Source organism: Gekko japonicus, unplaced genomic scaffold (genome assembly GCF_001447785.1).
Source record: "Gekko japonicus isolate JY-2015 unplaced genomic scaffold, Gekko_japonicus_V1.1 scaffold360, whole genome shotgun sequence".
Classification (NCBI taxonomy): Eukaryota; Metazoa; Chordata; class Lepidosauria; order Squamata; family Gekkonidae; genus Gekko; species Gekko japonicus.
The window spans coordinates 516,512-534,276 of record NW_015172015.1 but is presented as its reverse complement, the minus strand read 5'-3'; the positions used below and the strand labels follow the sequence as shown (position 1 = coordinate 534,276).

At 41.7% G+C, this 17,765-nt stretch overlaps 1 protein-coding gene across 2 annotated transcripts in view; it reads left to right on the top strand.

Moving 5' to 3' along the window:
- DUS1L (dihydrouridine synthase 1-like) overlaps positions 1-15,424 on the top strand; it is a 28,123-nt gene extending 12,699 nt beyond the window's left edge. For both annotated transcript variants that reach the window (XM_015420403.1, XM_015420402.1), the window contains exons 8-14: positions 1,872-2,016; positions 2,298-2,394; positions 3,198-3,286; positions 4,450-4,616; positions 6,281-6,318; positions 12,146-12,221; positions 14,756-15,424. In XM_015420403.1, the coding sequence (XP_015275889.1) occupies positions 1,872-2,016; positions 2,298-2,394; positions 3,198-3,286; positions 4,450-4,616; positions 6,281-6,318; positions 12,146-12,221; positions 14,756-14,904 (761 nt within the window). In that variant the 3' untranslated portion in view covers positions 14,905-15,424. The remainder of the gene's footprint in view (positions 1-1,871; positions 2,017-2,297; positions 2,395-3,197; positions 3,287-4,449; positions 4,617-6,280; positions 6,319-12,145; positions 12,222-14,755) is intronic.
- The last annotated feature ends 2,341 nt before the right edge of the window (positions 15,425-17,765 follow it).

Genomic DNA, 17,765 nt, shown 5'->3' with positions numbered 1-17,765 from the left:
AGCTAGTAGTATTCTAGATGTAGTCAATATAAATATTATCAAAATTTTATCTTTTCGATTGTAACCTTCCAAAATCATATTCAGCAAAGCTACTTCAGGGGACAAGGCAATTGTTTGTTTATTTATTTATTTATTTATTTATTTTATTTAATTCAATTTATACCCCGCCCTCCCCGCAATTAACACACATCACTTCCAAGATGAATTTCTGAATCATCTTCCAGTAGTTACTTACTTTCGCACATCGCCACCATGAAAAAAAGTTCCAACATTCGAACAACATTTCCAACATATATTAGGTAGTGCAGCATTACATTTAGCTATCCTATCTGGTGACCAGTACCAGCGGTGTGCTACTTTATACCAAATGTTTTCTTTATAGTTGATAACTCTTAAGTATTTAAGAGATTTCCAAGTACTGGACCATTTATCTATTTCTATGCAATGCCCAATATCTTTCATCCAAGCCACCATTGAAACACTAACTTGCTCATCTAGAGTATATTCTTGTAACAGAAAGCTATAAATTTTTTGGATCATTTTGTCACTACTTGACAGCCAGATCTCATCTAGTTGACTTTTGGAGTCTTGGAATCCTGCATGTATATCCTTCAAGTGTATAGACTGAAGTTGTGACATTTCCCACCATGATAATTTAATCTTATATAACGATAATAAGCTCTCTTTGGATTTTAATTTATTGTTTTCATCTAATAGGGTTTCATAGCTCTCTCTATCCCACGCATTGATAAGGGAAGGTTTTATGAATGCTTCTAACGGGGAGACCCATTTAGGTGTTTTACTATAATATCTTAGTTTAATCTCATTCCAAATCTTAGCCAGGCCCCCCATTAACATATGTTGTCCAAAGTTTGAATGGATTTTATCCTTCCCATACCACACGTAGGCATGCCATCCCACACCCCTTGCTTTTCCTGACAAGTTACAGAGTAGGCTCTATCAGGCAGTCTCTCTGTCGATTTGAGCAGATTCTTTCTTTCTTTGGAAGACCTGAAGGTTCATAAGTCTCTTAATTAAATTACTGCTAATTATAATTGTGACTAATCTAATTAGTGGTTAGCGAGGCGTTGTGGTTTTTTAACAGATTCTTTCTCCCCCCTTCCTTTTCTTGCCCCCTCGCAACCCGATCTGCAGCTTCAGAGATTTTTCACTGATTTCCCAGGATGAAAATTTACCAGTGTGAGTTCAAGTCAGGGGGGGAAAAGGAAGCATAAGCATAGGGCTAGACGCCAGTAGTTGGGCGGCCGCTCTCTTTCTCCATCTCACATGCACAGACACATAGCTGCGCAAAGGGACCTGGACAGACAGTAATTGCAAACCTATCCACAACTTTGCAAAGGAGGCAAAGCCTGCTGGAGTCCAGCATGGCTGAGGTGTCCTGGCTGCAAGACATAATACAACAAAAAGAGGGGGAGGGGGAAAAGATCACTCTGGTTACTGGGGAGATGGCAAAGGGCTTGTGGTGCACTTGCAAACTCAGGGAGAGAGATGCTGAGACTCATGGCCACTTGCAGGCTATTTACCACTACTCGCACCCTCCCTCTTCCTGTCTTTCTCACCTCACTGCCCCTTTTCCCTCCTCCTCCTTTGCTCTGTCTTGCTCACTCCTCCTCCGGCCCGGGGAGGGGAGGGGGACCAGGAGATGAGGGGGCAGGGCAAATTTGGGGGAGAGTGTTGCCCCAACCTCCCCCCCCCCCGGCTACGAGTCTGCTGCCATTTCTCCTCCGCAAATTTCTGCTTGCTAGTCCCTTGCTTGGCATTATGAGACAAACATGGCATTGGGAAATTCATGTAGTTTTTCAGTCAGGCCCCTATACCTGAAAATATTATTCTGGTGTTTTTCCCCCCAGAGGGCAATCTTCACAATCCAGCTCTGTTTGAGGGAAGAAATCCTGTAGTCTGGGAGATGGCCGAGGAATACCTGGAAATAGTACAAAAATATCCTTGCCCGCTCTCCTATGTCAGGGCGCATCTCTTCAAGCTGTGGCATCACACGTGAGTGACTCTACTGTTTTTGACCGCCCCAGGTTTATGACCCCGTCCCCCTCCTGTAGGCTATTGAGGGATCTGGGAGCAGGGAACAATGAGCCTGGCCATGGGTGGTCAGTGCTCCTTGACGTTGGGGCTTTTTATGGCACACGGGAGAACTGGAAATCTCTGTCTCACTTGCAGAATTTGAAGTTCCATAAGCTGGCCATAAATTCCTTAGCGTCGCTCTGCACCTTGAGTCTTTTTAGGGGGAGTAGAATAAGACACAATGTGTTGGTTTCCTCCAGGTTGCAAATTCACCAGCAGCTGCGTGATGAGCTCGCAAAAGTAAAGACACTGGAAGGTCTTGTGGCCGTCAACAAAGAGCTGAAGTTGCATTGCCAGGTACCAGCAGCCAGGCCAACTCTGGGGACGGCAGGGGGAGCCTATTTCTTTGCCATCCAGATAAGGCTGACAACGTACACAGTTACTATATTTCAGGGGTCATTTCGTAGAAAAAGAGCTAGGGGAACTTATTAGCATAACTCATTAGCATATGCCACACCCCCTGACATCACCGGAAGTGTGTCATAAGGCCACACCCCCTGACATCACCGGAAGTGTGTCATAAGGCCACACACCCCGCCCCCAACCGTCCCGGCCGCCGCCGCCGGCCTTGCAGCTCCACTGCCGAGCCCCATGAGGGGCCCAGCGGTGGACCTGCAAGGCCAGTGGGAGTGCAAGGAAGCCCCGCGAAGGCCCTCCCTGGCCCCAGGCAGGCAGGGGTGGGGAGAGGCATGGAGGAAGCAACTTACCCTCCCTCTTCTCCTGCCTCCTCCTGGCTGAATGAGGGCCGGAAGCGGGGCGGCTGGAAGCAGGGGGCGGGGCTTCGTCATGTGCCCCGCCCCCTGTACCTCACCCGGGGGAACTGCAATCCCCCGCGTTCCCCCCCGAAATGACCTCTGCTATATTTCTATCTCATTCACAGGGGGATGATGTCTTTTTTAAATACTGAACGTTCTATATTCATAGATTTGTTCAACAGATTGTTTTAGTTTCAAATGTGGCTAGTTCATTAAAAATGTTAACTTAGTTTCAAGTGTGTCAAGTGTGTTAATTGCCATTTTAGCTCCCTCTATGAATTTAAGGCAGTAGCGTATGTTTTCTGAGAAAGCTGAATTCTTCATTGTTTATAATTGTGCTCCCAGGAAGAAATGGCCAATCTGAAGGAAGAAGATAAGCCCAAGGGAGGACTGCCTTTCTCCCACTGGATTTGTCAGCCATATGTGAGACCAGGGTGAGCTGCCATACTTTAAATAGCTTGTGCAATGTATGTGGTCTAAAGTCTTTCACCCTGAGAATTAAACTGCTTATTCACTACCTCTGATTAACAGCTTGACAAGCAGGTGGGTGTCTGGAGGCCAGAGATGCACCCTTCCTGATCCACCTTGTAGCAAGAGCATTCCAGTGAGTGGGGGTAATTACAAGGGAAAGGGATGTTTTATTCCCTGCCCTTTCAGTAGGCACCCATTGCCTGCAATGTGCTCCTCTTGGCTAAGAGGCCATGTGCATGTCCTACCCTGTAGGGTCACTCCTATCCCATTGTGTTCTTGAGCTCCAAGCTGAGTCACAAGGGGCAAGAATGTTTCTACTTGCAAGCAGTGATATTGTTTTAGAAGGCCTGGTTTCTTGGTAGCCTTGATAGTGTGCTTAAGCTGTGAGGAAAGGGGTATATTGTCCTCTCCATGTGTATTTACAAGAGCACCAAATAGGTTGCTGGATACAATTCATATCAGCAACAGACTTTGTGAAAGAGATAGCATGCAGGTGGGAGCTAAAGAGGATTTCTCAAAACCCTCAGTTTAATCTCCTTTCTGAGGGTATTTGGGCTGTGGAAGGAAACTTTCTGATGTATTGGTGCAGTGTACAGTAAATAATTTAAAAAATCATCCAGTACTGGAAGAGACTGGTATGAAACTCACATTCAGTCAAATGTGCTTTTCCTATACTGCAGAAAGGAAGGAGCAGCCCTCGAATAATTCAACAGCCCTTTCCAAAGGGATGGAGCTGTTCCCCATATCATAATTGCCTAGGCAGAGGCTGTCTTCATCCCCTCATCGAGAGGAAACTGAAAGCAGGCCCTGGTGAGAAGACTCTTTGTGTCCTCCTGGGTTCCTATAGGGAGAGGCAGTCCTTCAGCTTTTTCTTAATCCTTCGCGAGAACATCCTTGAACCCTCACCTGACTTCTCATGTTGCAAGCAGCCTCCAACTGCTAGCCATTCTGTAGGACAGGCGCTTTTAACCTTCTGTCATAGTGCAGCTAAAAGGAAGCATCTTTGTATTACTACTATTTATTATATTGTTTCTAAAGTGCTTATGCCATCTACAGGAGTCTATATGGGTGTTGGTAAAGAGAATGTTGCCTTTTTTTTTTTTTTAATTGTGTTCAACCTTTACAGGCCCAAGGAGACATGCAAAGAAAATGGCACAAATGGGATGGAAGGAAGCAACCGGGGGAAGCGAGCCTTAGAGGATGAGGATGATGGGAATTCAGATTCTCTCTCAAAGAACAAGCAAAAGAAAAAACTGAGAAATCCCAATAAAACCTTTGATCCATCCTTAAAACGTAAGATGTAGGGCTGCAACATTGATTCAGTAGTTTAGTTTACTAGGATCTTTTTGATGAAATAAGTAGGTGCCCCAAAACTAATCAGGCAACAGTTTAAATTTTTTAAAGTTGATCTATAGCATTTGCTGATGGCAGGTGATGCTATCTTAGAAGAGACATTATCTCCTCTCTCACATACAAGAGTGTATCATCTAAAAGCTAAATATGTGAAACCAGGAATAAGTTCATGGACAGTAACTCAGATTCTGTTTTGTTTCATTGTTTTCTCTCTGTAGTGTGGAAAAGCATCACCAGAGAACAAGCTAGATTAAACCAGGATATCTGTGTTTGTACTTCACACAAAACTATGGTGAAGAACAGGCGTATAGCCACTGGGACCATTTGGGGGGCAGTGCCCCCCCCCCAGATGAGTGCAGCCCCCTTGGAAAAGAATTCAAACCCCCACCCCGAATTCAAAAAGATTAAGAAACATAAGATGTGCATGAGGGTTCCAAAATAACCCCAGGCACAGTCGGGGAAGCTTCAGACTCATTTTCTTTTTTCCAGGCTGAAAAATAGGTGTTTTTTTTTTTTAAAGCAAATGAAATGAAATTACAAAATGCGAAAGAGAGAAAGTCGGAGATATCCCCCCCCCCGCTTACACAGAAAAGCAGCCTGGAATTGAGTCTCTCCAATCGAAAGGACTGGAAGACTAGTGGTTGTAGCAGAGCTGGAGCAGCTGCTTCTTCTGCTGCAAGAGGAGCAGCAGGCATGGCCAGGGCGCTCCCACCCCAGATTTCCTCATGCCCTACCAACCAAAATTTTCTGGCTACGCCCCTGGTGAAAACTGTTTAATAAACCAGCTTTGAATTCTGCCTTCAGATCCTGGTTTGATGGACTTCAGTCTTAATTAGTTGCCTGCATTCAGATAATCACTAAACCATGATTTTCCACAAAGCCAGTGTGGAACTGACCTGAACCAGTGTGGAATAAGTGGCTAGACAGGTGAACCATAACTGAGGGAAACATGGGTTCACAGTCACTCTCAGCCATGAAGCTCACTAGGTTCCCTTGGACCAATTGCTTTCTCTCCACCTAATTTGCTTCAGAGTTCCTTTGACATGGCCAGGTAGGAGGAAATGTACAGTTCATTATGAGGAAAGAGAAACATAAATTCTAATAAGTAGGAGTAAATAACTTAAGAAATAGTATAGAAACAGTACACACAGAGTAGTGCTTACAAGAGAGGAAACGTGCATGTCTCCCAAACTGGAGATTTTTGCCTGAGGTATTATTCAAATTAGTTGTAGTGAAAGCTGACGTAATATTCCTTTAGATGTCTTTCTCCTTCCTTCAGCACACCCTGTTCCATTTTTATAGAATTTTACATGAAAATTACGACATTATTTTTTAATTAGGATGTAACATTGGCATAAGCCTACTACTCCACTTAGCAAAATTTGAAATCTTCCTCCAATTTAAATTGATCCTCTGCCAAGAAAGAGCCACTTAAATTGAAGGATTATTTTTTTAAAAATTCAAGAAAATTAATGAGTTTTTAAAATTTGAGATGGAGAAATTGTTTTCCAAGCCTCAGGATACAGAAAACATTTTTTCCTATTTGTACATTAGGGACAATCTAAAATACCCAGAAACTAAATCTTTTTTCCCCTCTTTTCCAGCTAAATATGCAAAATGTGATCAGTGTGGAAATCCAAAGGTAGGGGTCTCTTTGGTCGTTTACAAGCAATTTGTTCGTCTTGGCTTGGGAGCTGTTATCCTGTCCTCCACAGCATTATGGTACTCCTGTTCACCTCTAGGGATTTCCCCATCTTTCCTGCAGTCTTTCCCAAACCTGCTTGGCTGCAATGTTTGGGGAAAGATCACAGCAGAGATGGGATGGTACCCATGTGGATGGGAAAGTCCCAAGCTTTCTGGTCCTGCCAACATCAGCACTGTTTTCCCTGCCCCAGTGCCCTGGCAGCAGCCATTTCTCTTGCCACCAGAGGTCTTTTTTTTAAAAATGGCAGCCTTATAGTATTTTAATGATCTATCATGTTCTCTGAATTGCCAGATTCCATTAAAAAAAAGCCCCTAGCCCCTTTCCTCACAGAGAGATGCTTCTCTCCCCACCCTTACCCATCTCTGCAATTTAAGGCTTAAGGACCAAGTGCTCTGTTAAATAGCACTATACTGTCATCTGCTGGAAGCGCCTTAAGTGATTTACTCTTTTACAAGAGCTGGATTTGAGTCCAGCAGCTCCTTAAAGACCAACAATATTTTAGGGTCTAAGCTTTCAAAAGTCAAAACTCCTTTAGTCAGGTGTCTTTTACTGTTTTACAGTACTCTGGTGCACTACTGAGGAAACAACATGTAATGCAAAATACTACAAATGTTGCTTTAGACTTCTGGTGTTCGTACCAAATGGATACATAGCCTTTTCTCTTTTTGTTCCATGCTAGAACTGTTTAATGGGTCTCAGATTTGTAGCTTCTTGGTACCATAAGCATCTTTAATCATGACCAGCAGATAAGCATCTTTAATAATGACCAGCAGATACGCATCTTTAATGACTAGTACAAAGACCTCAATGTCTGCACTGATTCCTCTTAGCGTCTGCTCAGGAAATAGAAGAACTCTCTTACTGGTTGTGTTGTTCTTAACTTGACATGAGTTTAGTGACTTTCTGGTTTAATTATTACATTTTGTTTCTGGGCAAGAGGCCTAAGTGAGTTTTTTTCAGGGGGCCTATTCCATTTGGCTTTTTTGCCATCAGATGATTTTTCTTGTTATGGGTAGACTTTGGTTGATTATAACTAAGTGGGGAATTCTGAGATCAATAACTTTTCTTCATGTACAGGACTGTAAATAAGTCTGTTGAAAGTCATAACGTTCTTGAGTTTGTAGTCCAAAACAGAGAGTGGTTCAGGCACATGGTAATTTATTTATGCCAGCATTTATTTCTGTTTAGGGCAGTTTACAGATATCAGCAGTATAAAATAGTAACATTGGCAAAAATATTATGTGTTACAGTCTATTAAAAGTTCCACTCCTGAGACTGTGTTTCTGCAGGGAACTAATCACACCACAGTTTTGAAGGCAAAGTGGTCAGCTTGAGAAGGTGTTTTTGTTTTTACCGAACCCTTTTTTTGGAAGGATATTAGGGCAAAAATGGTTTGTTGAGAACTGCTAAAATAACTTTGGCAGAACAACGTGGGCAGCTAGGTGCATTCTACCTTTTAAAAAAGCAAACGTGGTTTTAAAGATGCTGTTTCTGAGGAATTTATGGCTTTTAAGAACTTTCTTTATGCAGCTTGGTCTCTAGTTAGTGGCCTTGTATTTGTGATTTGTAGTCTCCTTAAGGTCTTTTGAGGGTACCCCAACAATTGGAGCAGAGCTCTTAAGCCAGTTTGTGTTGGAGTCACTTATGGAAAGCTTCTCTTGCAACTATATTAATACATAGGATGTTGGCCCTCCATATCTTGTCCATGAAAGAATGCATCATATAATGGGAAATGGATACTCCTGGCAGTAGCAGTAGGAATACATGTTGTCACATGCAGAAGGCTTATTATGTGCAAAATCTCTGACTCACTTCAAAGCCAACGATCTGGCACTGCCATGACCTACTCTAGGTTTGTACGCACGTGGTTTCCATGGCTGCAGTACATGACAGAAGCTGAACTTCTTCCCACTAATACTACTTACTCTTCTTGGCTTTTCTTCTAGCTCTCTATTGTACACTCTGAGATCCATACAAAAGTCTTCTGCATCTAAGATCCAGTTCTAATCTAGTCCTCACACTCGCTTTTCTGACAGAGGTAGCATAATTACCAGCACTTCATACTCTTCATTTATTGGTCATTAAATGTTCAAAAATGTTAAAATAGTCTTTACTGTTACATAACAGACTTTTGAGGCTACTTGATCCTTGTATCTTGTTGTTGCTTGTTTAATGCTTTTGATGTTAATTGTTGTTAATGATTATTTTAAAATGAATTTAAAAAAATATTAAAAAAACATGCAGAAGTCAAGGCCGAAGTCAGAATTTCTCAACATATGATTAGCAATGATTATAATATGGTTGGGCTACAACTCCCTAAGGACCTTGAGTTACATTTTTTAATTTGTTGATTAAAAAGGCACAGTATACTGATAATAATAAAAAAAAATAGTTTTATACCTTTTATTGGTCGCCAGGTTGGTGGTACTCGGGTATTGGAAAACAGAAGCTCTTGTTTCTGTGGTCCAGTGAGCGCTCTGTGTGTGTGTGTGTGTGTGTGTGTGTGTGTGCGCGCGCACTGTGTGCCATCAAGTCACTTCCAACTCACAGTGACCCTTTGAATTAATGGCCTCCAAAAAGTCCTATCCTTAACAGGTCTTGCAAGCTGAAGGCCGTGGCTTCCTTTATTGAGTCAGTCCCTCTAATGCTGGGTCTTCCTCTTTTCCCGCTGTCTTCAACTTTTTGTCGCATTATTGTCTTTTCCAGTGATTCTTGTCTTCTCATAATGTTACCAAAATTCTATAGCCCCAAGTTTAGTCATTTTAGCCTCTAGGGGGAGAGTTCAGGCTTGATTTGGTCTACAACCCACTTATTTGTCTTTTTGGCTGTCTTTGGTATTCATAAGACTCTCCTCAACTTTCTTCCTGTCAGTTTTCTTCATTATCCAACTTTCACACACATATATACTAATAGGGAATATTATGGTGGTGGAAAATGCTGTCAAGTCACCGCTGACTTATGGCAACCCCTCATGGGGTTTTAAAGGCAAGAGACGTTCAGAGGTGGTTTGCCACTGCCTGCCTCTGCATCACAACCCTGGGATTCCTTGGAGGTCTCCCATCCATACACTGACCAAGGCTAAACAGCTTAGCTTCCAAAATCTAACAAGATCGCGCTAGCCTGGGCTATTCAGGTTAGGTATACTATACCTGACTATAGTATGAATTATTTTAATCTTGGTCGCCAGCGACACATTCTTACACTTAAGGATCTTTTCTAGTGCCTTCATGGTTACCCATGGCTCAGTCTCCTTCTGATTTCTTGGTTCAATCTCCCTTTTGGTTGATAATTGAGCCAAGGAATAGAAAATCTTTAATAATTTCAATTTTTTTCCTTGTCAACCTTAAAGATGTGTAATTCCTCAGCAGTCACTACTTTTGTCTTCTTGATATTCAGTCGTTGTCCTGCTTTGGCACTTTCTGCTTTAACCTTTGCTTTGAGTCATCACTATTTTTGCGGTGTCATCTGCATACCAAATTGTTAATGTTCCTTCCACCAGTTTTCACTCTAGCTTCATCTAAATCAAATCCAGCTTTCCTTATTATATGTTCTGCATATAGATTGAAAAGATAGAGAGATAAGATACATCTTTTTCGGACATCTTTGCCAATTGGAAACCATTCTGTTTCCCATATTCTGTCCTAACAGTAGCCTCTTGTTCATCAAAACAGTCAGATGTTCTGGCACACTCAATTCTTTTAAAACCAACCATAGCTTTTCATGATCCACATAGTCAAAAGCTTCGCTGTAATCTATGAAATACAAGTTGATTTTCTTCTGAAAATGTTTTTTATGGTCCAGTAACCATATCTTGAGCTGCGGTGGCTCAAGTGGTTAAGACGCTGAACTGCAGGCTGTGGGAAGGACAGTAGTTCAGCAGTTCGAGACCCGGGTGCCACATGACGGAGTGAGCTCCCATCTCTAGTTCCAGCTCCTGCCAACCTAGCAGTTCGAAAGCAAGAAATTGCAGGTAGATAAATAGGTACCACTTCGGTGGGAAGGTAACAGCGTTCCGTGTGCCTTGGTGTTTAGTCATGCCGGCCACATGACCACAGAAACATCTTCGGACAGCGCTGGCTCTTGGGCTTTGGAACGGAGATGAGCACCGCAACCCTAGATTCCGATTCGACTGGCTTTCGAGCAAGGGAACCTTTAACCAATGTAAACTTGCAATATTATCTCTAGTGCCTCTTCCTTTCTGAATCCATCTTATTTTATTTTGTTATTTCAAAACAAAAACAGAAAAAAGAAGGGGGGAAAACCTAAAATCCAGTAACTAAATAGAATAAGAAAAAGAAGGAAAACATAAATTACAGACAAAAATATAACAGTGGTGGTAGATCTACACATAAGTTTCTATAAAGGGTTTTGTGGTGTCTAAAAATAAGTCCATATGCAATTGTCATTTATATGCCATGCATTCAAATTTGGTAACGTTCTAAGGTCCTCAGTCCATTGATTTTCCAGAGGTGGTCAGAACAAAATTTTGTGAATCCAGATTGAACATTTCTCATTCCATATAAGATAGCAGTTTTTGTTGTAAGATTTTGAGCATCACTTTACTCATATGGGAAATTAATCACCTTTCCTGCAAACAGCTGCATGAAAGCTCATCTGCATTAACAAGGAGTAACCTGCAATAACACTACTGGAGGCATGTGGGCTTGGATTCTGAACTGTTGTGTTCCATTGCAGGTTAACACTTCTTTGAGATCTTTCCTGTCTTCCACCTGTGCACAGTCTTGTCCTGTCCTTACCACAGATTTGTACACAGTCTCATATTCCTCATTTCTCTGTACCTGTTTATAAAACTCATATTGGATGCATGCACGTGCTCTCTCTTGGTGTTTCTCTAATTTCTCTTTCAGCAGTATACTCCACGTACTTCTTTGTACATTTTCATATTCAGCTCAAAGAACTCTTTTCTTTCATATATACACACTGATGCATTACGTACAATATTTAGATGCCTAATCAATTTGGCATGGCACATGGGCTGTTTCAAAGTTGATGAATATTGTTCATCACCATTCCAGAGGTCTGGAGGGGCACTACAAAGGGATAGAGAAGTGAAGGAAGCTCCCTGAAAAGTACAGTACTACATAGCTCTCTAGACTTATGTGACCCACCTCAAATCTAAATAATAGGGCCTGGGCATGGTTTACAGGGATTACCCACATGGTACTGGCATCAATGCTCCCTCCCTCTAAGCTGTGGAGTCTTGTGAGCAAACATTCTACTTGGTGTACTCCTGGCATGAAAATTGTGAGCGAGCGATTTGGCTGCTGCATAAGTTAGTTTGCTCTGGAGCCATCCCTTCCTGAGCCGAGACAAAAATGTGTGAGCCGGAGGCTAAAAAACTGTGAGCCAGCTCACACTAACTCAGCTTAGAGGGAACACTGACTGGCATCCCATTGAAGTATCCCAAAGCTCACCTTGCACCCTTTAATCAGTTGACAAATCTTGTTCTGAGTGAGGCTTCTGTCAGTTTTTAAAAATCTTGAAACTTTTGGTCATCCCACATGACGTTGGTTGACACGGGCCCTTCTGTTGGTGGAATTATTGGGTATTCCCATGGGAACTATGATGTGCCATAGCCCTAGTAAGTGGAAATTTGAGTGATTTTTCCCTGATGTGGAGGAGGCAATCTGTTCAAAAAAAATTCTGCAGACCTCTAGGACTTCATCTGCTTATCTACACATTTACTGGCAATGTGAGATTAATATGTAAAATTAGCTAATTAGTTTGTTGTTTTTGTTCCTAGGGCAATAAATGTGTATTTAACCTCTGCCGAGGATGCTGTAAGAAAAGGGCTTTTAGAGAGACAGCAGATTGTCCAGGTAAGTGTAGCTCAGCTTAGTGGTTGGGCACTTTTAAAGGAAAGGCCTTGTTATGTCAAACTGGCATCGTTGATTAGACTTGTTATGTACGTTCATATTTTAAAATGTCAGTCATTCAAGAAATACAAAGTATAGTCCTGACCTGGATAGCCCAGGCAAGCCCGATCTCGTCAGATCTCGGAAGCTAAGCAGGTCTGACCCTGGCAAGTATTTGGATGGGAAACCTCCAAAGAATTCCAGGGTCGGGAGGCAGAAGCAGGCTATCAAACCACTTCTCTGAACGTCCTCCATACCCCTGTAGGAGTCGCCAGGAGTCGCCATGACTTCCAGGCATGGGCACACACACACACAAAAGCAACCCCCCAAAAAAATAAATAAATAAATCCAAAGTATAGATTTCAAATCAAGGCTGCTTTGGCATAAGTCTGTTGGTGTATTGATGTCTTTGGGTTAGCAGAAGATATTTGAGGGAAAGGGGTATCTTCCGTTGCCAACTTCTTAATGTTCATTTATTTATTTATTTAATTTATGCCCCGCCCTATCCCACAAGTATCTAGAGTACTGATAATGTAAATTCAAATTTATATTGTGACCAATGCTCCTGCTAAGCTGTGGAGTCTTGTGAGCAAAACTTCTACTTTGTGAGCTACTGACATTAAAGTTGTGAGCGAGCGATTTGACTACTGCATAAATTACTTTGCTCTGGAGCCATCCTTCCTGAGCGAAGACAAAAATGAGTGAGCCAGAGGCTAAAAAACAGTGAGCTAGCTCACACTAACTCAGCTTAGAGGAAACACTGATTGTGACTGAAAAACTATGTACTCATTCTTTTGATAGCTTAGGAGTTCATGAGTTTACACACATTTGTCATGCTTCAAAGGATTTATTTATGGAATATCTTTCCCCAAAACTTGATTGTTCATTAGAACAGTTTTTTTCTCCAGCTACATCTAGTTAGGAAGCTGGCTTCCTCTTTAATCTAGCCATGCTGATCCATGCTTCAGTAACCTAAAAGACTAGACTACTGGAACATGGTCAGCATGGGGCTGCCCTTGAAAATTATCTGGAAGTTGCAGTTGGTGCAAAATGCTGCAGCCCGTTTGTTATCATGGTCTAGCCATTGAGACTGTCTGACTCCTATTCCGAGGTCCCTTCACTGGCTGCCAGTTAGTTTCTGGGTCCAATTCAAAGTGTTGATGCTCACTTTTACAGACCTTCATGACCTGGGGTCGCGTACTTGAAGCACCGTCTCTCCCTTCATCTTCCCACATATGGCAGTTTTATTCTTCCCAGCAAGTTCTATTGTCAGTACCCTGCTTACAGAGTTCCATGCTTAGGCTTTTTCAGCACCTAACCCATGCCTATGGAACAGCCTCAGGGAAGAGGTCAAATTGAGCATATAAACAAGTTGGGAGCCAGTATGGATGGAACAAGACTGGAATGACACAGTCCCTATGGCCCACTTCAGTCAGCATTCGGATCACAGCATTCTGTACCAACTTTAGCTTCCAGACAGTCTTCAAGGGCAGCCCCACATAAAACACATTGCAGTAATCTAGATGCTACCAGGACATGCACCAAAGTGGCAAGATCTTCCCAGGAGGGGCCACAGTTGGCTCACCAGCTGAAGTTTGTGGAAGGTGCTCCTGGCCAGCACTGCCACCTGCTTATCCAGTGTGAGGCCCAGGTCCTGCATCACCTCCAAGCTGTGAACCTGCTCCTTTAGGGAGAGTGCAACCCCGTCCAGAACAGGGAATACCTCTGTTCCTGGGTCAGACCTTCCCCCCACACTAGTAGCACCTCTGTTTTTTAGGGTGTACGTTTCAGCTTGTTAGCCCTGGAGTCTTCCCTCTAAGCTGGGTTAGTGTGAGCTAGCTCACAGTTTTTTAGCCTCTTGCTCACAAATTTTTGTCTTAGCTCAGGAAAGAGGGCTCCAGAGCAAACTAATTTATGCAGTAGCCAAATTGCTCGCTCACAACTTTAATGCCAGTAGCTCACAAAGTGGGATTTTTGCTCACAAGGCTCCACAGCTTAGAGGGAGCATTGCCCTTGACCATCCCAAAACTGTCTACAGGCACCTGTTCACAGTTTCTACCACCTCTCTGGGATCTGCTGGATGTGCAAGATAGAGCTGTGTCATCCACATATTGGTGACAACTCAGCCCAAATCTCAGGATTTGTTCATTTGTTTTATCAAATGGTGTTTATATTGCTGTTACTATCTTGGGTCCTGAAATATAAGGGAGAAAGGAATATAGATATTATACATTCTCCCATCAAGCCCCAAATTCTTCTGAAGTAGCCTTCTTGTGAACTTAGTAGAGCTGCGAACATGAATTTTGGAGGATGATACTAAACAGTAACTCTTCAGTACCTTTTTCAGCTCTTTTCCTAATGCTATTTATATCACATGTATGCCAGGAGATTTATTTTTATTTGATGCCTTGATTGCTCTGGAGAGTATGCCTTTTACAAATGGCCTTGCTTTTGCTGATATTTAACCAAGATCTGTTTCCCATTTTTTTCTCCTTCAGGACATGGTCTACTTTTTAAAACCAAATATGAAAAGTCCCTTTTATGGAAAAGCAATCAGTCTAATCTGCCAGATATTGAAATGATAGCACAAAAAGGAGAAATGAAGGAGACTAGATTACTCAAAGAACCTATTGATGGTGTGGCATGAGGCCTTGGGAATGTCTTCTCCTGGATCTGCTCCTAGGCCCCTGACTCCCTCCCTGGGCCAAAGAAATCTCTTCTTCCAGAATACAGCAGTTGTCTAAAATGATTGCATGGACCTATTCTTAACTGGCGGACAAGTCTTATTTAAGGACAAGTTTCTAACTCAGGGAAATATCCTGCAATGGAAATAAAAAAGATGCAATGAAAGCTTTTCATGCTGTCTTTGAAAGACTTTGAAGGACTAGGTCAGAAGTCCTGGCCTGAAATGTTCCACTGGAGACAGCTCTTAGTCTTGACCTGCCTGTTTTAAATGTTATGTGCAATTTTTAAATTGGCCAATAAATGTTTTATATAAGAACAGTTTTCTGGAATGTTGGAAAGGAAACAATTGGGAATATGGTAATGCTGGGAAGAATAGGAAGGTATTTAATTGTAGTTAAGATGGCCAGAGGAGAAAGGAAAGTGTACTGAAAGGTTCTATAAAACACAGTGACTCTGAAAACTGCTTCACAGAATCTTTTATAAAGGGCACTTTGGCATGTGAATTAATGTGAAAGCTGTGTAATTTATCAGGAATATAATTTAGCAATTTAAGTTTTGTGTGTGTTGGGAAACGGTAGAGTGCTATGCAAGTGTTGTAGCAGAAGAACTCATAATACCCACACATCGCACACTAATTTTGAAATGTGTTTCAAGTCCTGATTTTAAAGAGTTGTAGGGTGTGCTAACTGGGTATTTTTGTGTCATGTACACAGAAGGGTTTTTAAAGACTTTGGATGCCTCCACATGAAAGTTTTGCTCGAGTTTGGCATACCCTGGCTTTGCTTTGAACATTCCCAAATCTGGTTAGATAAGCTCTGTTCTGAAAAATCACTGTCAAAGCATATTTCCACACCATGTGGACAGGAAGGTGCACATTTTTTACAGTCCTGCTGACATCAGTGCTGTTTTTCTTGCCTCGGCCATCATTTCATCCCTGCCACTGGAAGGCTTTGGGGGGTTTAAAAAGCAACATAATTGCTAAATTGCATTATAATCATCTATTGCCATGATCTACTTAAGCGCTCTCCAACATGGTGCCCATGGATGCCATGGCATCCAGATAGTTTTAGAAACTGAGCAGGGCAAGGTGGGCCTTTTGACCAGCAGGGTTTCTGATTGGCCGTGTGGATTTTTAAGAAGTTTCTTCAGCAGTAGCCACCACCACAGCACAAGGATCTTCACTGTACGACTGAAGGTAAAGCTGTGTGTATGCAAGAAAATACATTTAAACAGTAAGTTCATTTAAAAAAGCATCCAACTTTTTGAAAATGTATTAGCAGAGTTACACATGACCACACTCCTTGAGATTTTATGGTGTCTGCTGCTGGCAGCCATATTGTGGTTGTGCGCACTGTCCAGTGTTAGAACTCCAAAGGTGCTCACAGACTCACAAAGATTGGGGACCCCGATTTATTTTTTCTGAATTCTGAGCTTTCATTTAGAAGAGGAAGAAGAGATTGGATTTATACCCAAAGAAAATGTCTCTATCATTTTTCATTGTGGAGATCTCTACACTGAAAAGATCTCTACGTTTCATTTTTTAAAATGAAAACTTGGAATTCAGAGAAGAAAATAGATTGTGGCAATATATCTTTATAATGTTAATGCTAGACCACAACAGGAATTGCAGTTTTGTTTGTTTTTTTAAGCCTGATAAAGCCCTCTGGTAAGAGGGTGGGAGGAAATGCAAGGGAAATAGCAGCAGAAGGAAGAAAGTGCTGTGTGGATGCTATGTTGATGTGTGAATGTTGAAAGACATTCAAAATAAATTTTGGAAGGAATCTCTGTACATTTCTGTGTACACTCCCACCTGTCAACCATTTTCGGTCCCACTAATTACAGTAGATCTCCCACTAAAACCATTTGGGCTTTCTTGGCTTTAGGTGAATTGTATTCTTTTCTTTGCCTTGCTTTAGAATTACATAATAATGGGGGGGGGGGTTGTCTCAGATTGCAACAGTGGAGGTAATTCTTCAGAGGTTGGTACTAGTCTCACTATTTTCCTTATATTAGTTTGACGTTTCCAGAATAGCTAATTTAAATGCTGAGACAAAGAGCTATATATTCACTTTGGTAGTGTAAATTATCATAATGCTGAAAGTGAGACAGTAGAAAAGGTAGACAAATAATTTCATTAAGAAGATTGAGCAGGGAGTGATACTTAAAGAAAATACAGGATTACATTTCCTCCAAAAGCAAGAATTCAAATATCAGATGCAAATTTCTTTTGAAATTTTGACTCAGTTTTAAAATCATTCCAGCTCAAAAGCATTCAGCTAGTTTCTGCTAAATAGGCTCTAAGAAGAAGGGATGTGGGGGTTGGTTTGTTGGTTTTTTGTTTAGCCTTTGAAGAACATTTGATTAGAATTGATGTATATAAGTCAGCTGTTAACTTTTGGTATAGGCAGAGCAAAAAGACAACTTACACTCACATTTTAAAAAACCCACCTGATATGAGGGGTAACACTCCAGTCTGAGCAGATTTCCATAACGTGTACATGCATACACATACTGCAAAACAAATCTGGGACTATGCAACCTCTGCCAATGTATCAGTCTGCTATTACTACCCAAGTGCACTTTATGTTCTGCAAATGCAGATGTTGAAAGAAACTTGTATTAACTGGAAGTTCTGTATCTGGATATTATAATTGCTGTCCTTAAGTGTAATGAAGAATTATCTATCTGCCTTCCCCCCCCCCTCAAAAAAATTAGAACCAATCCTGAATATTACAGAGTATCTTTCCCTTATTTCTTCTTATTACTTTATAATCTGGCCACTACTTAAGTACAGAAGAGTCCCAAACCAGTGTGGAGATTAAT